The sequence below is a fragment of the Glarea lozoyensis genome (assembly GCF_000409485.1).
Source record: "Glarea lozoyensis ATCC 20868 chromosome Unknown GLAREA7, whole genome shotgun sequence".
In the NCBI taxonomy this organism is placed as follows: Eukaryota; Fungi; Ascomycota; class Leotiomycetes; order Helotiales; family Helotiaceae; genus Glarea; species Glarea lozoyensis.
Genome location: NW_007361002.1, coordinates 2,217,109 through 2,238,345, shown reverse-complemented (window position 1 = coordinate 2,238,345; position 21,237 = coordinate 2,217,109). Strand labels below are relative to the sequence as shown.

The 21,237-nt window shown below is 47.3% G+C and overlaps 5 protein-coding genes across 5 annotated transcripts; 2 read left to right on the top strand and 3 right to left on the bottom strand.

Moving 5' to 3' along the window:
- Nucleotides 1–1,440: 1,440 nt before the first annotated feature.
- Nucleotides 1,441–4,624, top strand: GLAREA_01899 (P-loop containing nucleoside triphosphate hydrolase; the record flags this gene model as incomplete). The annotated part of the gene is made up of 3 exons (XM_008089115.1): nucleotides 1,441–1,851; nucleotides 1,904–4,089; nucleotides 4,135–4,624. 3 exons carry the CDS (start codon nucleotides 1,441–1,443, stop codon nucleotides 4,622–4,624), a joined length of 3,087 nt encoding a protein of 1,028 aa, XP_008087306.1.
- A 672-nt stretch (nucleotides 4,625–5,296) lies between these two features.
- GLAREA_01898 (Rubredoxin-like protein) lies at nucleotides 5,297–6,341 on the bottom strand (the record flags this gene model as incomplete). The annotated part of the gene is made up of 5 exons (XM_008089114.1): nucleotides 5,297–5,479; nucleotides 5,555–5,655; nucleotides 5,735–5,893; nucleotides 5,955–6,020; nucleotides 6,059–6,341. 5 exons carry the CDS (start codon nucleotides 6,339–6,341, stop codon nucleotides 5,297–5,299), a joined length of 792 nt encoding a protein of 263 aa, XP_008087305.1.
- A 667-nt stretch (nucleotides 6,342–7,008) lies between these two features.
- Nucleotides 7,009–9,006, bottom strand: GLAREA_01897 (uncharacterized protein; the record flags this gene model as incomplete). The annotated part of the gene is made up of 6 exons (XM_008089113.1): nucleotides 7,009–7,194; nucleotides 7,242–7,616; nucleotides 7,663–7,845; nucleotides 7,895–8,008; nucleotides 8,064–8,710; nucleotides 8,766–9,006. The coding sequence occupies 6 exons, from the start codon at nucleotides 9,004–9,006 to the stop codon at nucleotides 7,009–7,011; spliced, it is 1,746 nt and encodes a 581-aa protein (XP_008087304.1).
- Nucleotides 9,007–10,851: 1,845 nt separating this feature from the next.
- GLAREA_01896 (Metallo-hydrolase/oxidoreductase) lies at nucleotides 10,852–11,823 on the bottom strand (the record flags this gene model as incomplete). Its single annotated transcript, XM_008089112.1, has 3 exons — nucleotides 10,852–11,627; nucleotides 11,677–11,689; nucleotides 11,740–11,823. 3 exons carry the CDS (start codon nucleotides 11,821–11,823, stop codon nucleotides 10,852–10,854), a joined length of 873 nt encoding a protein of 290 aa, XP_008087303.1.
- A 1,029-nt stretch (nucleotides 11,824–12,852) lies between these two features.
- GLAREA_01895 (pre-mRNA processing splicing factor 8) lies at nucleotides 12,853–20,072 on the top strand (the record flags this gene model as incomplete). Its single annotated transcript, XM_008089111.1, has 2 exons — nucleotides 12,853–17,552; nucleotides 17,675–20,072. The coding sequence occupies 2 exons, from the start codon at nucleotides 12,853–12,855 to the stop codon at nucleotides 20,070–20,072; spliced, it is 7,098 nt and encodes a 2,365-aa protein (XP_008087302.1).
- Nucleotides 20,073–21,237: the final 1,165 nt, after the last annotated feature.

Below are 21,237 nucleotides of genomic sequence, written 5' to 3'. Positions count from 1 at the left end.
CACGCGAAATTCGAATCGAACATAATCGACTTTCGTTGCCTGCCAGACATTTGATTCTCTTCCTCAGCCGCCATTGAATCGCTCACTCCAGACCAGACTTGGCGCTTGACGAGTCACTACAAGAGGTAGTTCTATTCCTCTCTCCCCGTCCGACATCTGGCAGCTCTCGAATGGTCAAGTTCGAAGTTCTGTTTGGAGTGAAGAGCGAACCCCGGGTCCAGCGACATATACTTGTATCGTATTACTAGTGTGCCTTTCCTGTACGTCTCCTGTACCAAGTCTCATGTTCGCCCTTTGCTCGAAGTAGATTCGCAACTGAGGTTAGTCGCAGCCGGTTTAAGCGTCGAGTCCGCTCGTTGCTCTGCCCCCTGCTGGCTCAGCTGGTGGTGTTTGGTGGAGTCACTGGAGGGCTCCATCTGTCGGACATATCGAAAAGTTTCGGATGCTAGAACTACTCGTGTTGGCGTCCGCGAGGCAATAATCATGGTGGTGTTGAGGTCTTGTCGACTAACCATTCTCCAACCAGTCATACCCGTCATCTCAGCAGTCAACCATTTCTATTTTCGTGCCGTGGGCTCTGTGGCCAATTGCCCTCGAAATCATCGACAGACCCCAGTTCCACAACCAGCGACCAGCGACCAGCGACCAGGGCCAGCAATATATCCTCCCACACACACCAGGCGCACACCAGCTGCCGGAACCGCGACCGCGACCGACCTTGCACACGCACTATCCGCTACTGTAACACTATAGCCTGGGAGCCTGCACCCTGGCCGTCTGTATTGCCGACATCAACACCTCACCGCCCTGGACTTGCGAATATCTCGACTTATTCTCGAGCTGCAAACTCTTTCTCTCACAATCCCTTCTTCATTCACTTGTGCTGGTGAAAAGATCCAATCGAGCAATCGACGTCATCTTGGTCTTCGTGCGAGTCCGCCGACGTTCACTCGTTTGTATCCACCGACAAGACAATTTACTTTGTCTCTGTAACAGTTCTTTCGCCAGCCGCCTCACCTAGTCCGAGGGGTTCTCGATCTGCATCCTGGTCAAGCCCAGCCCATCACTCCTGCCTCGAAAAGCGAACTCACCCCCACATTCCAGCTTGTACGTACCTTTTCTCTCTCATTATTTTCTCTTTTCATTACCCCATTATTTACACAGGTACCAGCTCGTCGGTCATATTGCCCCTCGAAGCGTGTATTTGTCACATGGCCACTCCATTATTTACTAGTAAACAATATACAAGCCACAACGCTGACGGCATCTTGTGATCTTCTAGGTGGCGACGTTGGTACCGAGGCAGCACAGCTTCGCGGCCGGCTTCTCAATTGTTTCAATTCGAGCTCGTCCCAATCGAAGGGGTCATGAGCATTTATCGATCTACTTGCGAATAGGAACATTGATGTGGGAAGGAGGGAATTTGGGACTCCAGCAACAATGGCGGACGAGGAACTCGAGCTACGCCCCCAGCACGCACCGAACGATACAGTCTCGGGCATGGGTCCTCTATTGAACGCTGTTCATTTCCACTCTCCTTGGATACTGGCAGTCATCTTCCTTCTGGTTTTTGTCGCCAACAGTATTCTCACTGCAGAACCAGCGGCATCCGCAGCGACGTACCCAACCGTTACTGGACCGGGAGGAAAGCCATTGCCACGATCTGCGGTGAAGTACAAGGAAGAATTGCAAAAATGGAGGAAGATGAAAGAGTTCAGTCGCGGCCGAAGGAATCTTTTTCTGTATCTGCACGCCGGATTGCTTGCTACTTTTCTCCTCAGCGGCACCAATATTGTCATTCACGCCCTAGCAGAAAAGGACCAAGGCTGGTGGTGTGGTGAAGCTACAGCCGTAAGTCGCAGCTCTGTCACATAATTTCCTGTTTGCTGATCACCATCGACAGATATACGTTGTCGGCTCTGCGTTCTTCTACAGCATAGTGCAAATCTCTATGGTTGACACTAGCCCCGCACCAAGTATTGTACACCAAGTTACATGGATCGTGGCCCTCGCTGTTGAAGTCGTATTGCTGGGGGGTACAATTGCCCATTCTACGGCCCCTAATCACCGGGATGTCAATTCTCTACATTTCGGAAGCGATGTGCGATACCACGATCTCAATGATTGGGAAATTGTGGATATTGTCATCGACATTTTACGGGTCTTGTTTCTGCTGTTCCTGGTTGGCTTTTACGTGCTATTCTCCATGGAGCGGCTCCACAAAGAAAAGCAGGAAGCTGCTGGACGATTTTCCGAGACCTCTCCTCTGCTCGTCAACGGTCATGCCAACGGGAATGGTCACGCTCATACAAACGGATCCATTTCTAATGGACATGCCCATTTGTCGGGTTCCGAGGACGGCAATACGATTAACGGAACTCAGACATCTACTGCAGTAGGCACGCCCGCCGCTCGTAGAAGTCTCGACGAGAGTCCAGCTTTCTACAAGCCAACTACGGCGCCAAACCGCACGTGGTGGGAGTACATTCGCAGTTATTCCTTGTTCTTCCCTTACCTTTGGCCTGCCAAAGCCCGCCAACTTCAGATTGTTGTCTTGATCTGCATAGGTCTGATGTTGGCACAGCGAGCAGTCAACTTGGCGGTTCCCTTCCAGATAGGAATCGTCACAGATGAGCTTTCCGACAAGAACAATCATGGAATGCCGTGGCTGGGAATATCATTGTTGATAGGTTTCAAATTTCTTCAGGGGAGCTCCGGCATATTGGGAGCTGTCAGATCTGTGCTTTGGATTCCCATATCGCAGTACTCTTATCAAGCTTTGACTACCGCATCGTTTGAACATGTGCATAGCTTGAGTCTGGATTTCCATCTTGGCAAGCGAACTGGAGAAGTGTTGTCTGCTCTGAGTAAGGGGAACGCAATCAACAATTTTCTTGAACAAGCCACTTTCCAGGTACTACCAATGGTCGTTGATCTTCTCGTTGCTGTAATCTATTTCGGCATATCCTACGACGCGTACTATTCGCTCACAGTCGCAATCATCACCTTCTCATATCTGTACCTGACCATTCGTATGGCACGTTGGCGATCCGAGCAGCGTCGTCAGATGACCAATCTGAGCAGGGAAGAAGAGGCTGTTAAGAACGACTCTCTTACGTCTTACGAGACTGTCAAGTACTTTAACGCTGAAGACTACGAATTCAACCGCTATCGTAAAGCCGTCACCGCTTTTCAAAAGATGGAATACAAAGTCACAATCTCGCTTAATATCCTTAACATTTCTCAAAATCTGGTTTTCATGACTGGCCTATTGGCAACCTCCTTCATTGCATCTTATCAGGTCACTACAGGTCAGCGCAAGGTTGGTGACTTTGTGAAATTGTTAACCTACATGGCACAACTCCAGCAGCCGTTGAATTTCTTCGGCACGTTTTACAGAAGTGTGCAGAGCGCGATGATCAGTGGTGAGAGACTTCTCGAGCTGTTCAAAGAGCAACCGACTGTCATTGACGAACCTTCTGCTTCACCTATGCCAGCATGCGAAGGCCAAATATCGTTTCAGAATGTAAAATTTAGCTACGATGAGCGCAAGCCTGCTCTGGAGGATCTCAGCTTTACATGCCGACCTGGTACAACTACAGCTTTTGTTGGAGAGTCAGGTGGCGGCAAATCCACCGTTTTCAGACTTCTCTTCCGTTTCTACAATGCTAAAAACGGTAGTATCCAGGTTGACAGCAGAGATATCAAAGATATCACCATCGATTCACTTAGGCAACACATTGGTGTTGTTCCACAAGACACTATTCTCTTCAATGAGACACTCATGTATAATCTCAAGTATGCGAATCAAGACGCTACTGATGAAGAGGTATTTGCGGCATGCAGAGCTGCATCTATTCATGACAAGATCATGACATTCCCAGATCGTTACAACACTAAGGTTGGTGAACGTGGTTTGCGTTTGAGTGGAGGAGAAAAACAAAGAGTTGCAATTGCAAGAACTATCATCAAAAATCCACGTATAATTATGCTAGACGAAGCAACTGCAGCATTAGATTCAGACACAGAGCAGAATATCCAAGAAGCGTTACGAGCGTTGTCGCGAGGAAGAACAATGCTCGTTATCGCGTAAGTTCATCCAAAATGGTTTTATGACACCGCTAACTCCTTTAGTCACCGACTTTCTACCATCACTTCAGCAGATCAAATTCTCGTCTTACACGCTGGAAGAGTTGTTGAGGCTGGCAGTCATCAGGAGCTGTTGGCGCTGAATGGCCGCTACCATAACATGTGGCGGAAACAGATTCGTGCTGAGCAGGCTGCTGAACAAGCTTCTCGTGCAGTTGCGAAAGCTAAAGCTCTACAAGAAGCTGCGCTTGCCCGACCCGAAAGCCCGGAAAATGGAGGAGGAAGTGGAGACAGCAGCGACGGGAGTGAAACAGATGGTCCCAGTTCAACACGACCTGGTCAGAACACTGTTTCCAGGGCCGTATCTCGGACTGTAAACACTCGTACTTCTGGTGCCTCTATTGCCGGATCGAATCACGAAACCTTGGTAAATGAACCGGAGGACGAGAATGAACATAGCGGCAATATAGGTCAACATGTCCCAGTTGAAGCTCAGCCGTTTAATACGCCACACACCCCTATTGACCGTCGATAATCCTCCAAATACCACGCGGAGACCTTACGATCGACGCTCGCCACATTAATTACATCCTCATGACGTTGTATATCGTCACCTCTGAATACAGAGTGGCTGTCTTTCCTTTTTGCTCGAGATTGCGTTGATTTCAAATGGCATATAACTTCCTAATGTGAGGAGGCCTGCTCACTCTAATACAGCACATGTCTTGTTTTCTTGTTTTCACGAATTTCCTCGAGGTCACATTGCTGCTTACAGTGCAGAATTGAACCATGATGGTTCTGGTGGCGGGGCATTAAATGGTGCATGAAACGGCGGTTAGCGATTGCTTTTTGAGGGTTTCTGATGTCTGTTTCCAATGGGGCTGCTACTTTATGATAGATGATGGCGCCCGGGTGGGGGGAAAGGGGATTTGCTTTCTCTGTATTTACAAAAGAAGGTGATGGATGTGTGCTGAATTGCGGGGTCACAAAAGTAACCTTAGATAATAAGATGCAAATCACAAAGTTACAAATTTAAAAAGTTCACAAAGCGTACCTAGTGAAAGTGAAAACTCTTGTATAACTGAACCTATGCTACATACATTCAATGCCTATTCTAACCCAGTCTCTCCCGCCCACCCCAAAAACAGTCTTCACGTCTCTCCCCGGATATACACAATACGAACACAACTTCCTGGCTTAACTTTTTCTATCTGTACTCAGGACGAACGAAATCGGCAAAGTTCTTTGGCTCCTCGTAGTTGTGGTGACCATCGCCGTGTCCGTGTCCGTGATCGTCATGGGCGTGGGGATCGTCTTGTGGGCCGACATAGTCCATCTTTAACACGTTTCCGCATTCTGGGCAGCGCTCGACTGGGCGGTCGCGGGACATCTAGGAAAGAGGAGCGCGTGTTAGGGGGTTGGGACCTTGTGAATGGAGGAGGAGGGATATTAGGGGAGAACGTACGGTAAGCCAGATGGTAACGTGGGAATCGGCTGGGTAGCCGGTACAGCCTGCGTATTGCTCGTCGCCGAATGATTTCACTATGATGGGGTTGTCGAGCGTGCCTATTCCGTCCTCGTATCAGCCTTTGGTTCTCCCGACCATCCGACGACTCTCAATTGCACTCGCCGTCGCCATTCTTACCTTTACGCGAAGCATCCAAAGGCTTCATATCAAAGATATCCACACCCTGCATCTTCCCCAGGATCTCCAGACGCTCCAATCCAGTCGCCTGGTCTAAGTCGCTGGGCACGGTGCCGACGGGCGCTCCGGGTGGGATGAGATCGGCTTCGCTTTGAATCTCTGTACTTTTCATCAGCCCCCATCCAATCCCCTTTCCCTTCCCTAATTCATAGGAGCATACCTTGGAATTTCTTAATCTTCTTCTCGCTCCCACTCCCGCTCGTTGGAGTCGGCGCAGCCGCTTCTCCTGCTCACACCATTAGCCTTCCTAATCAACTTTCAAACCACGCCATATCACAGCACAGGGGGGGAGCTCCATACGGCGCACAATCGAGGTAGCGAAGCTGCGTTTTACAGCTGGAACGGCGATGGCGCGACGCGCGGCGAGCACGGCGGTGCGTTGGAGGAACATAGTGGTCAATTGGGTGGTTTTCTTGGGTTTTGGGAGGGTGGTTCGATGGGTTCGGAAGAGCGTTGTCGTGAGGGTTTGGATGGGTGGGTGCCTGAGGTTGGGGATGGGAGCTGGGGAGCTAGTTTTTTTGTGGGGTCTTGAGCTTGGGTTTGACATTTGAGAGTGAAGAACTTCGTCCACAAACAAAAGCTTTTTGTCCAAAATGATAATTGTGATGTATCTAATTGATCAAGCATCTATAAACTTTCCTTTCGCACCTTGCTATTTTAACTTTCGGCGTGGTTGTCATGTTGAGAATATTCGACAAGACCGTGGTCCATGGACCATTTCGTTACGAATTCCCCATGATTTATAAAATACTCTTTGAATAATAATTATACTAACTTTGGTTCTGCTTTCCAGTTCTCCTCATGGTGTTATAAATCAATATAGATGGACTGAAGCTGCCGACAAAATGTATTTCTCAAGTTGGGCAGTCCAAAATGGACAAGACACAGTTAATGACAAGTACCTAGGTATTCGCAAAAAGCTTATCCAATATAGCATTAATATTACTTCGTTACCTAGTTATCTGGATTTCTATCATAAAATCGACCTTCATTTTTGTCATTTGTTACTTAGAGACTAGTGGTAAACGGCGAGCGAGCAACAAGCCATTAGTATTAAACTACCATCATTATAATAGATTCCCACTATAACCAGCAAGAAAGCAAAAACATCAGAGGTATCATTCGCAGCGCCTTGAAAATGCCTAAACATGTCAAACCGAACCCCAAGAGACACCATTTTTGGTTTTTCTGACTATTCCATACTGAACACCTCGTCATACCGCTGTCAAAACGGGACGATAGCTGTAGCTAGAACTTTGTTCTTTTCTGACGGCCCAGCCTTTGATCGCGATGACGGTGATGATCCATGCCATCAAGGCAGCTATCAGACCCATTGAAACCGTGAAGATAAACATCGCATCCAAGCCGTTGCCTTCAATGGCCATTACGGTGTCACGAGCCTTTCCAAGTTAGTTGAATGTCTTGGATTTGAGAAGCTTTCACTTACTGAAGCCATGAAAATGAAGCCGCCAGCCATTAAGCAGAATGAAGTGACGAGTTCTGTTGGTGGTCTTCCTGGTAAAGTCGAAGTCGGTGGCGCAATGTAATAGATGATATATGTCAATCCTCTGCAAAACGCAGCAGCAACAAGCAAAGTTCCCCACTGCTTGTGGATCATGGTCGATACCATAGAGTCTTGATGATGTGAACTCATCATAATACCAACGAGAAGTGTGACAAGTCCAGGAAATGGATTCATAGAGAAGCCATAGCTCTTGGGTTCTACCGATTGTTCCTTATTTCCTTCTTGCTCGTAATTCAAATCCTCGGTCGTCACATTGAGATAGTTGCGAATTTTACGAGATTCAATAAGCAAACCACACTATAATAATTAGCTGGGAACACGCTATTTCTAGAGCATGACTTACCAAACCACCGCCAATAAATAGAAAAGTGATAGCTAGGTGCTCCAGATCTTGTGCCGTCCATTCAGAGCCCCAAGCATTCAAATGTTCTAGAAAAACATTCGTGATGCCATAGATAAACACTAAAGAACTCTCCACAAATTCAGCTGTTCGTAAACTCTTCTTCGAGCGTTTGATGTTCCAGGCCTAAATGACTTGTCAGCCTATTTTGTCAACACGGAGACGGTAGACGTACCCAGCCCATTTCAGACCAACAACCTGCCCAGCGAGCCAGAGACATAATGCCAAACCCAAAGAACACACTACCCTTGATGAGATGTGCAAGTCCACTGAACACTCGATCGCCCATCTGAAGAAAATTCATTAGCTTTATGTCATAACATCGAGAAAGTATTTAAACCTACGAAGAAGCCCCCATACGTTACCCAGCCAGTCAAAAAGCCGACCCATGCCAAGAACAAAATGCTGTAGTCTGCCGAACTATACAGCAATTGAATTGCTCGTAGAAGCCTGGAAGCAAATAACCTGGATGCTTTTTTCGACAATAATCGATTCAGCCTGGTGCTCTTCATTCCGAGCAATTTTTCCTCTTCTTCCTCGTTAGCCTCTCCTAATAAGTCGTTTCGCATATTGCATAACGGCAATTGATCTGATCCCGTAGAAGACATGGATTGACTTCTGAGAGACTCGGTGTTGGGCTCTGTTCCATGGCCACTGTCATACGAAAAACGATGGGGATCTTGAAATCGAAGATCATTTATCCGTTGGTGCTCTACCATGACTTCCTGAGAAATTGGTATGAATGAGACTTGCTCTTCACCTTTTTCTTGAGGATCTCGTTGAGCATATGCGCTAAGCATCCCTAGGAAGACTTGTGCTCCCGCAACCCATGTCAAAATCCAACCCAGCTTGTGATGCGCGTTATTGGGGTACAAGTCGGGCGTGCTTGCGTTGTATGTAATGGCGAGGAGAACCCCAACGGTATTTACGGCGAGAAATGTAAACTGAACCAGAAATCGGTATTTCGATCTCGAAACTGATAGCATGATACCTGCGACGTTGATTAACAAAAAAGTTCATTTTCTTGTGGGATACAGAGTACTCACCAACGGGCAGTATAAATACCCAGCCAATTGTCATGAGTATAATATGCGCCGTCATAAAGCCAGCGTAGGCGTTGTGGTGGAAATAAGTCTGCGAGTCTGCTATTTCTGTGCTTGCCATCGCAGCCGATGGTTCCCCCATAGCTGTGTTCGTCTCGTCGTGGCCATGTGCATTTGCTATGGAAACAAGTCCCGAGAGCAGAATGCCAGTAAGTGCCTGGAAGACTCGCGAAAGTCGCTGCATATGATGTCCTTCGTGTCGCAAAGGTGTCGCAAGCTAGTAGGAAGACTACCTATGTGAATGTGAGGAAGAGACTAGGAGCGTCCCACTTCGGTTATACGGCCAGCAAAGTAACCTATTGCTCCTTCTTCCAGCGAACACACACAGTACTTGTAATCTGATTTGAGTCGGTTTTCGGTATCTGGTATACAAGCAATCCGTGGTCGTTGCCAGACTTTTAAATTAACAAAGGAATAAGGTCTCGACCTTTTTAGTGTTGAGGGAACGTCATTGAACGGAATGGTCGAGAAAGAAAGCGACCGAAGAGTCCGAGTTTATAGTCAGGTTCCAGGATTATGTTGTTGCTGGAGTTGCACCAGGTGCGAGATCGAGATGTGTAAGCATGGGCGATGGAAAATCGGCATTGCAGTTTAAATCTGGTGCTATTCGTTTGTTCGGAAGCGTGGTACGTATGCAGATGCAGTTGCAGTTTACGAACAAAGAACGTCTGACTCAATGCAAGGGTCCCCACCCAAGCTTCTTACGGAGTACCTACTTCGAAGTACCTATAGTAGGTAGGTCTGTTGGAGCTTTCCATAGAAACCGTTTGCGGAGTCGTGGAAATGTGGAATGTAAACTTTTACATCATTTTTGATTAGTTCAGATGTTGTTCCTGGAAGCACTTCCGGATGCTGATAACCAGCTAGATTTCGAGCATCCAGACAGTATGTCATTTTCATAGGCGCTGCGGTATCTCGACTCGTGTTTTCTGTTGACATAGACATTATTAATAACGTCGTTACTGTGAGGTCTGTACAGATGCTCGACAGGGCTGATAGAGAACGGACGATGCTCCGTTAACCTGTCGAGTGACGGTAAAGTCGCCTAAGTGTCCCCACTTCTTGGCAAGCTCAGCGGTCGTCTTCTGAGTGGTTCCACATCCCGTCCTTTGCAGCGGGAGTCGCATCACGCCACTAAAGGTCTCGGAAGGTTCGGGAGCGGTTCTGGGAATGCCCTCATTTTGGTTCTTGGATTTTCAAGTGAAAAAGACTAAGCGCCATTCCTTCTCTGCCCTACTCTTCCGCTGGTTCAGCACAAGAACGCGACATTCGGACATGTTCCGTGCATTGGAATTCCCGCAAGATGGTGGAGAGTAGTGTCCCGATCATGGGCTTCTGCGGCAAGAAATATCGTGGCGTAGGTCTTGTCGTCGACCATCCTCTCCTCATGACCTCTGTGACGCACACCGAATGCTCTAGGTAGTAAGCCTTGGTTGCATAAGCAATTTGACTACAGTACAGATTCCATTACGGTTGGGTTCCAGTAACATGCACTAGCTCGTGACTGGCAAGACTATCATAAATATATCTCGGCAATTTCACAAGGGAAAGTCCTGCAACTGGTGGCTTACATACCGCGCGGCATTTTCATCCGGTGCTGGATGCGACAAATCATGGTGAAGAACAAGTCTAGGCAGATAGGTAGTGTAGCCATAGCTGCTTATGTCAAGCCCGGCTCGATCCGCTTCTCGAGTACAACAACTTTGTTGGTACTGGGCATTGGCCAATGTCAACTTGAAATTCGTGTCCTCTGCTACACCGCTTGAGATGAGAACACTCTTGGGAGGAGAGAGAAGATTTTTTATTTTACATTTTCTTCTTATAGTGAAACTGCGACGTTGCGCTTGTGTTACTATAGGCCGGGCCGTAAAGGAATGGGGTGATATCTCGTGAGGGTGTGTGCAGCATCATCAGTGAGAGTGGCTGGGAGAGCAGAGAACAACACTCCAGCCGGATTGTCAAATCAAAGAGCCATCCATTTCTGTCCTCTCAATCCAGTCGGGCCATAAGTGGGACGACTCACAGCACTTCACAGCGCAGCGCGATTTTTGAGGCTCCACCTGTCTGTCTTCAGATTCTCGACGACTTTGTCCTCTTCTTGCAACTTGAGAAGGATCTGAGTGATACCTCCGTTTGCTGGTAGGTGAAGGTTCTCGGGGACATCTTTATAAATCAACTTGACAATCTCCATCGACGTCCACTCGTGAGGGTCGCTACCGCTGGCCTCGTCGCTTCCAACTTCCCTAGCAGTTTTCAAAATCTGGACCACTTGGTCCTCTCGCATTTGACGATGCTTGATGTATTCAACAATTTTACTTGGTCCATCGTCAATCACCGGACCGTGTCCAGGATAGGCTCGACCCTTGAAAGCGCCTTTCATTCTGTTCAAGCTTTTGATATATGCATACAGGTCTTCGAACACCGCTGTACCATGACCTAGAACATTGTCACCTGTGAACATCGCATCCTCGTTCTCGAGCACTAAAGCCATGTGATCTTGCGTATGTCCGGGAGAGTAGACTGTTTGCAAAGAGGCTCCTTCAACTTTGAACTGTTGGCCATCCTCGATGTCTTCCTGACCGTCGCTTGGTTGATGTTTATAGATAATTGTACTCGGCGAATATTCAAGTAGATGCTTGATTCCCCCGGTATGATCATGGTGCCAGTGGGTGATGACTGCCTGGCCAACAGTTGCATTTTCTTTCTGTAGAGTGTCTTTCAAGGATGCGATCCATGCTGGCTTTCCCTCTCCTGTATCAATCAGAAGCCGCGATCGTCCAGTCCCAATTAAATACGTGTTTGTGCCTTTTCACAAAAAGTTAGATAGAAAGAAGCTGAGACATGTCGCAAGCACCTTGTAGTGTAAACTGAATGCTGTCAGTAGAGGCAGAGATAATCAAGATTAGATTGGTCATACTTTTCCAGGATTTCCCCCCAGTATCCGAATGACGTTCGAGCTCAGTCTTTCCACTTCTCGTAATGGCACAAGCTGAGATGCCATATTTAAAAATTAGTACTTGGACTTTTGTTTTGACTCATGGTCCGGACAGGTTTCCCTCTGTCAGATATGGTATCATTCAACAATCTTGAGCCTCGGCAATGTTGCTCACCCAGTTAGTAGTGGGGTTCCTGATCACGTGAGGTAACCTTCTTTTGTCGACATCTACTTATTACAGTAGTACTTCGCCAATAGTAGCGCCCGACTCAGATACCTAAATTACATCCAATCTTGAAATGTAGTGTAATCGCTTGGAGTAGTTCTATTGTACTTTGACAGTTCGAGCGTAAAAGCTGTAGACTTCTTTCCGAAAAGGAAATATTTTGTAGGTGGGAAGGTGTGGTATGTACTACTTCGTACTCCAGTTGGTGATGTCCAAAGGATATGAGCTGAGATTCTTTGAGCGAAATCCACACAAGGTTGGAATACGGGGTATATTGGTCTCATGATTCTTGACGAAATCTAGATCTGAACGAATCTGTGGTTTGGAAGAGATGGGCCCATATTGGTTTGAGGTTAGAGCTCGTGGAAGCTAATTATCTGTTGATTTGTGGAGTCCATGTCCAATTTTAGAGTGGACAATCTGTCAAAGAGGACAAAAAATTCTACATGTGATCAAGAGCCAGCCTGCTGCGAGAGACATTTCTTGATGTTTGGTAAATCCTCAACTAAAATCAGCAAAAGTGGCTGCGGGAGTATTGTAAAAGAAAATAATCTTCGTCAGATCAGGTAACAAATGTGTTCTAAAGTTGGAACATAATGTCGACTCATCACAGCAAGTATCTGAGCCAAAGGTTTGTATAGTGAAAACTCTCATTCCTGTACGAGTAGACTCGGTGGGTAAAAGTAACGAAGTTTGTGTTGTCCAGGCAAAGTTGTCTGGATGCGTGCACGGACACAAAGATCTAAGTGCCTGAGGTATGATCTTGGCACGCTAAAGATCGCGTCCATCAGTTGGGATAATTCTTGTCGCCATCAAAAGTATCACTTCCTTCCCCAACAGGAGTTAGGATATCGTTTGGCATCACGAAAATGTCGTCGATACCCCCTCCACCACCACCAGGATGGAGCTCATCAGCTCCTCCCTCGTTACCACTGGGTGCGCCACCCGGTGCACCTCCTCCCCCAGGCTACCGACCACCAGTAGATCCTCAAGTGGCCAAATTCGCAGAGAAAAAGAAGCAATGGCTGCGATCGCAAAGGAATCGATTTGGAGAAAAAAGGAAGGGTGGATTTGTGGAGACTCAAAAGGCGGATATGCCACCGGAACATCTTCGAAAGATTGTAAAGGACATTGGAGATGTTTCGCAGAAAAAGTTCAGCAGTGACAAGCGAAGTTATCTTGGAGCGCTTAAATTTATGCCTCACGCCGTAATGAAGTTACTGGAGAATATGCCGATGCCGTGGGAGTCTGCGAGGGAAGTCAAGGTCCTATACCACATCAATGGATGCCTGACTCTGGTCAACGAATCCCCAAGAGTTATTGAGCCCGTGTTTCATGCCCAATGGGCTACTATGTGGGTTTGTATGAGGAGGGAGAAGAGCGACCGCCGACATTTCAAGCGAATGCGATTTCCACCATTCGACGATGAAGAGCCGCCACTTTCATGGTCCGAGAACATCGAAGACGTAGAGCCCCTGGAACCAATTCAAATGGAGTTGGATGAAGAGGAGGATGGTGCGGTATTCGAATGGTTCTATGAGAATAGACCTCTCCTTGATACGCCACATGTCAACGGACCTAGTTACAAAGAATGGAACCTTTCCTTACCACAAATGGCGGCGCTGTACCGGCTAAGTCACCAGCTGTTGAGCGATCTGGTGGACAAGAATTACTTTCACATGTTTGAGCTGAACAGTTTTCTGACAGCCAAGGCACTGAATGTTGCCATTCCTGGAGGACCTAGATTCGAACCACTTTACAAAGACGTCGATCCCAATGACGAAGATTTTGGCGAATTCAACGCCATCGATCGCATTATCTTTCGCGCCCCTATCCGAACAGAATACCGAGTCGCATTCCCATTTCTGTACAACTCCCTGCCCCGCAGCGTGAAATTGTCGTGGTATTCGCATCCTCAAGTTGTTTACCTGCGCGCCAAAGACCCTAGTTTACCCGCCTTCTACTTCGACCCTGCCATCAACCCTATCTCTTCTAGATCCGTTGAGCCCAAAAATATAACAGTTAGCCATGAAGATGAAATATTTGGGCCGGGAAATAAAGAGGAGCCGGAGGAAGATGCATTTGAACTACCGGAAGATGTTGAACCTTTCTTTAACGACGAGGAGTTGGCCACGGACGATACAGCAGCGGCTATTGCCCTATGGTGGGCACCATTTCCATTCGACAGAAGGTCAGGTCGGATGGTGAGGGCTCAGGATGTTCCATTAGTGAAGCAGTGGTACCTTGAACATTGTCCTCAAGGTCAGCCAGTAAAGGTCAGAGTATCATACCAAAAACTCTTGAAGACTTACGTCTTGAATGAGCTGCACAAGAAGAAGCCAAAAGCTCAAAGCAAGCAGAGTCTGATGAAATCGCTCAAGGGCACCAAATTCTTCCAACAAACCACGATCGATTGGGTTGAAGCCGGTCTTCAAGTCTGTCGCCAAGGTTTTAATATGCTCAACCTCTTGATTCACAGGAAGAACCTGACTTATCTTCATCTTGATTACAATTTCAATTTGAAACCCGTCAAAACCTTGACCACCAAAGAGCGAAAGAAGTCCCGTTTTGGAAACGCCTTCCATCTTATGCGAGAAATTCTGAAATTAACAAAGTTGATTGTTGATGCTCAAGTCCAGTACAGACTCGGTAATATCGATGCTTTTCAACTCGCAGATGGAATCTTATACGCCTTTAACCATGTGGGCCAGCTGACTGGAATGTACCGTTACAAGTACAAACTCATGCACCAAATTCGATCGTGCAAGGACTTGAAGCATCTCATCTACTATCGATTTAACTCTGGGCCTGTCGGGAAGGGACCTGGCTGCGGTTTCTGGGCTCCCGCTTGGAGGGTTTGGCTGTTTTTTATGCGAGGTATTATTCCCCTCCTGGAGCGATGGCTTGGAAATCTTCTATCCAGGCAATTTGAAGGTCGACACAGTAAAGGAGTTGCAAAGACAGTTACGAAACAACGTGTTGAGTCTCATTTCGATCTGGAACTTCGCGCCTCGGTTATGGCCGATCTGATGGATATGATGCCAGAAGGAATTAAACAGAACAAGGTCAACACAGTCCTGCAGCATCTTTCCGAAGCTTGGAGATGTTGGAAGAGCAACATTCCTTGGAAGGTTCCTGGTCTGCCAGCACCCATCGAAAACATTATCCTCCGATATGTGAAAAGCAAGGCAGATTGGTGGATATCTGTTGCACACTACAACAGAGAGCGTATCCGTAGAGGTGCTACCGTCGATAAGACTGTTGCAAAAAAGAACTTAGGGCGTCTCACGAGGTTATGGCTCAAAGCCGAACAAGAGAGACAGCACAATTACATGAAGGATGGGCCATACGTCTCCTCTGAAGAAGCTGTGGCCATCTACACTACCACTGTTCACTGGCTGGAATCTCGAAAATTCTCACCCATTCCATTCCCCAGTGTGTCATACAAGCACGATACCAAGATTCTCATTCTCGCGTTGGAACGTCTCAGAGAGGCATATTCCGTCAAGGGTAGACTCAACCAGAGTCAGCGTGAGGAATTGGCCCTGATCGAGCAAGCATACGATAGTCCGGGTACAACCTTAGAGAGGATCAAGAGATTCCTTCTTACCCAACGAGCATTCAAGGAAGTAGGAATCGATATGAACGATAATTATAGCACCATCAATCCGGTCTACGATATTGAGCCAGTGGAGAAGATTAGCGATGCCTATCTTGATCAATATCTTTGGTATCAAGCTGATCAACGACACTTGTTCCCAGCCTGGATCAAGCCTTCCGATTCTGAAGTTCCGCCATTACTTACTTACAAATGGGCTCAGGGTATCAATAATCTTGACAAGGTTTGGGAGACTGCAGATGGAGAGTGCAACGTCATGATAGAGACCCAACTATCAAAGGTTTATGAGAAGATTGATCTTACTTTGCTCAACAGACTGCTGAGACTTATTATGGATCACAATCTTGCGGATTACATTTCGTCAAAGAACAACGTCCAACTCACATACAAAGACATGAACCACGTCAACAGTTATGGTATGATCCGTGGCCTCCAGTTTTCGGCATTCGTTTTCCAATATTATGGACTTGTCCTCGACTTGTTGTTGCTTGGCCTACAACGTGCTAGTGAGATTGCTGGCCCACCGCAAAGTCCTAACGACTTCTTGCAATTCCGCGATCGAGAGACCGAAACGAGACATCCTATTCGATTATACACAAGATACATCGACCGAATCTGGGTGTTTTTCAGATTTAATGCAGAGGAATCGAGAGACTTGATTCAACGCTTCTTGACGGAACAGCCAGACCCTAACTTCGAGAATGTGATCGGATATCGAAACAAAAAGTGTTGGCCACGAGACTCTCGTATGCGACTTATGAGACACGATGTCAACCTTGGACGTGCTGTTTTCTGGGATTTGAAAAATCGTCTACCGAGGTCCGTCACCACAATCGAGTGGGACGATACATTCTCCAGTGTTTATAGCAGAGATAACCCCAATCTTCTCTTTTCCATGTGTGGGTTTGAGGTCAGAATCTTGCCAAAGATCCGAAATCAGAACGATGAATTCCCAGTCAAGGACAGTGTGTGGTCTCTGGTCGACAACACCAGCAAAGAGAGAACAGCCCATGCTTTTCTTCAGGTGACTGAGGAAGATATCGCTAAGTTCAACAATCGTATTCGTCAAATTCTCATGTCATCTGGGTCAACGACGTTCACCAAAATTGCCAACAAATGGAATACAAGTCTGATTGCGCTCTTCACGTATTACCGTGAGGCAGCTGTTTCAACCGTCAATCTTCTAGACACCATCGTCAAGTGCGAAACCAAGATCCAAACAAGAGTTAAAATCGGTCTGAACTCCAAAATGCCTTCTCGTTTCCCACCAGCTGTATTTTATACACCAAAGGAGTTGGGTGGTTTGGGTATGATCTCCGGATCTCATATCCTTATTCCAACTAGTGATAAGCGTTTCTTCCAGCAAACCGACGTAGGAGTGACCCATTTCCGAGCTGGAATGACACATGGCCACAGTGAAGACACCCTGATCCCCAATATTTTCAGATACATTATTCCTTGGGAGGCGGAGTTCATCGACTCCCAGCGAGTATGGACGGAATACTCTCAGAAGCGACAGGAAGCGAACCAACAAAACAGAAGACTCACGCTAGAGGATCTCGAGGACAGTTGGGACCGCGGATTACCTCGTATCAACACTCTTTTCCAGAAAGACAGAAGTACTTTGAGTTTCGACAAAGGTTTCCGTGCACGTACGGAGTTTAAGACCTACCAGTTGATGAAGAGCAATCCTTTTTGGTGGACAAGTCAACGCCATGACGGAAAGTTGTGGAACCTGAATGCGTACCGTACGGATGTCATCCAAGCCCTCGGTGGTGTTGAGACAATTCTAGAACATACCCTATTCAAAGCCACCGCGTTTCCATCTTGGGAAGGTCTCTTTTGGGAAAAGGCCTCAGGCTTCGAAGAATCCATGAAGTTTAAGAAGCTTACGAACGCTCAAAGATCTGGTCTGAACCAGATTCCGAATCGTCGCTTCACTCTTTGGTGGTAAGTGTTTTTCTTTATAATGCCTCAGATCTTGTCACTAATTTACCATCCCCCTTCTGGTCGAGCTTTCCCTAGTTCACTATTAGATACGTTCGAAGTCGGCTAATTTTTTTGTCGTACAGGTCACCCACTATCAACAGAGCCAACGTCTACGTTGGTTTCCAGGTCCAACTAGATCTGACGGGTATCTTCCTTCATGGTAAAATCCCGACGCTCAAGATCTCTCTCATCCAGATCTTCCGAGCACATCTGTGGCAGAAAATCCACGAGTCCGTGGTAATGGATCTTTGCCAAGTCTTCGATCAAGAATTGGAACAACTGGGTATCGAGACCGTTCAGAAAGAGACTATCCATCCAAGAAAATCTTACAAGATGAACAGCTCTTGTGCTGATATTCTCCTGTTCGCAAGTCACAAGTGGAATGTTACACGGCCAGCTCCCTTGTTCGACACGAAAGATGTCATCGAGCCTACCACCACGAACAAATTTTGGGTTGATGTCCAATTGCGCTATGGTGATTATGACTCGCATGATATTGAGCGCTATGTACGCGCAAAATACCTCGATTATACTACCGACAGCATGAGTATCTATCCATCCGCCACGGGTCTCATGATTGGCATTGATCTAGCCTACAACCTCTACTCCGCTTATGGCCAATACTTCCCTGGTTTGAAGATGCTTGTTCAACAGGCGATGGCGAAGATCATGAAGGCTAACCCAGCCTTGTACGTTCTGAGAGAAAGAATCCGCAAGGGTCTTCAGCTTTACGCATCAGAAAGTAACCAAGAATTCTTGAACTCCCAGAATTACTCTGAGCTGTTCAGCAATCAAGTCCAGCTTTTCATCGACGATACCAACGTCTATCGTGTTACGATCCACAAGACTTTTGAAGGTAATTTGACTACCAAGCCAATCAACGGCGCAATCTTCATCTTCAACCCACGCACTGGTCAGCTATTTTTGAAAATCATTCATACCAGTGTTTGGGCAGGTCAAAAACGTCTAGGTCAATTGGCCAAGTGGAAAACTGCGGAAGAAGTCGCCGCGCTCATTCGATCATTGCCAATCGAAGAACAACCTAAGCAGCTAATTGTCACTCGAAAGGGTCTACTTGATCCCCTGGAAGTTCACTTGCTGGATTTCCCTAATATCTCAATTAGAGCATCCGAGCTGCAACTTCCGTTCCAGGCGGCAATGAAAGTCGAGAAGCTTGGTGATATGATCCTCCGAGCGACTGAGCCACAGATGGTATTGTTCAATCTCTACGACGAATGGTTGAAGACAATTTCCTCCTACACGGCCTTTTCCCGTCTTATTCTTATTCTCCGTGCCCTTCACGTAAATATGGATAAGACCAAATTACTCCTCCGACCAGACAAGACCGTCATTACGCAAGACCATCATATCTGGCCATCTCTATCGGAAGATGATTGGATCAAAGTCGAAACGCAATTACGAGACCTCATCTTGAATGACTATGGCAAGAAGAACAATGTCAATACTTCCAGTCTGACAAGTAGTGAAGTCCGAGACATCATTCTGGGAATGGAGATTAGTGCGCCGTCTATGCAACGTCAACAGGCTGCTGAAATTGAAAAACAGCAACAGGAACAGCAGCAGCTTACCGCAGTGACAACCAAGACCCAAAACGTTCATGGAGAAGATATTATTGTGACAACTACATCGCAATTCGAACAACAAACCTTTGCATCAAAGACGGAATGGCGGACTAGGGCCATCGCAACCTCCAATCTCCGTACTCGAGCGAACAACATCTACATCTCATCTGATGACATCAAGGAGGACGATCATTACACGTACATCATGCCGAAGAACATCCTCAAGCGATTTATCACGATTGCAGATCTACGCGTTCAAGTTGCCGGCTACCTATACGGATCTTCGCCCCCCGACAACGATCAAGTCAAGGAGATCCGATGCATTGTGATGGTCCCCCAAATCGGAAATACACGCGATATCCAACTTCCGCAACAACTTCCACAACACGAGTACCTCGAGCAGATGGAGCCACTAGGAATCATCCACACGGTCTCCGGCAATGAGCCGCCGTATATGAGCGCTGCGGATGTCACGCAGCATTCGCGCCTGATGAATGCACATAAATCATGGGATAAGAAAACCGTTAGTATGACGGTCTCATTCACGCCAGGGAGTGTATCTCTTGCCTCTTGGGCGCTTACACCTGCAGGATACAAATGGGGTGCAGAAAACAAGGACATGGGAAGCGATCAGCCTCAAGGATTCAGTACGAGTATGGGAGAGAAATGCCAGTTGCTTCTCAGTGACAAGATACGAGGTTATTTCCTTGTTCCAGAGAACAACACATGGAATTACAGCTTTATGGGAAGTGCGTTTGGTGGCATCGAGAAGAAGCCGGTACATGTCAAGATTGACACGCCGTTGCCATTCTACAGCGACCAACATCGACCACTCCACTTCCAGAATTTTGCAGAGTTGGAGAACCTGTTCGTCGACCGAGAGGACGTATTCGCTTAGTGTTATGGCGGTGAGAGGGAAGGTTGCGGTTCTTTACGAGGGATCTACGGCATGCAGGAAAATTGGCATGGAGGATGGGATATGTGTGCGCTGTTCACGATGTGAGGCGCGTGTATGAAATCTTGGTAACGGCGTTTGATGTGAGCGGGGAGGGTGTTGCGATTGTTCGTTCTGTGTAAGCATAAAAAACCTGTAGGTTAATTCCACGAGTGATAGCTCTTGTATGTGCATAAACTGCGTGATCGACGGGGTCTTTCTTGGGTCTGTCCTACTGGTGTTGTTGGTGTGAGGCTCTTCGCCGGCGGTTAGGAGGTGTGGACGGATGATCAGCCGGGGCATCATATGCGAGTGTCTCTCATGCAGTGGCTGCCACGCAGTCGGGAGTGGAGTGCAGCTCTCAACGCAGGAACATGGCAGACTCGCTTGGCGCCCTTTGGAGTTTTGGATATTTTGTCGTGGTGGTGATGGTGTGGAGATGCGAATAGTTGCTCGAATACCAAAAGGAGTCACGACAAGTCTTGTCGAGTAAGTGTCGCCAAGCGATAACATGAATCTCAATCTCTTTATCTTCTTGCAATCCGGTACCTTTCCGGTGCTGCCGGCATCGTAGTCGTCGTCGTAGGAATCATAGTTCGTCTCTCTTATGATTGTAATGTCCTGCCGAACGCTGGCTCCATGGTTGCTCCTGGTGAGCGGTGCCGTTACAAGCAGTCCAGAGCGGCCATCGGGTCTTTCTGCTGTAGGGCTGCCGTACCGCCGAGGGCCGTTTGACTCTGCAGAAAATGGTATCACAAGCTTCATTAATGGCCCAAAAAGTGAATTGAGAATTGATTTGCTTTGGTACGGTGCAGATGGTTTGGTGGTTCCAAACCACCTGGCTGCATGGCAACTTCTGTTCCGTTCTCGTCTCCGAGTCCTCCTCGAGGTTGTTCCTCAGTGCGCGGTGCTGCAGTGCAGTGCAGTGCAGCGAAACTCCCCGCAACGTCTGTTCGGTGCAGGTTTCTTGTTGACCTCGTCGTCCATCATCCATCGTCGCATCCATCAGCTATTACTCATCCCTCACCTCTCGACTCTCACCACTTCCAGCTGCTTCCTCCATGATCACCGACGCTCACCAGCCAAGTTTTGCCCTTTCAAACTGCATGCAACGGCACTGCTGCACAGA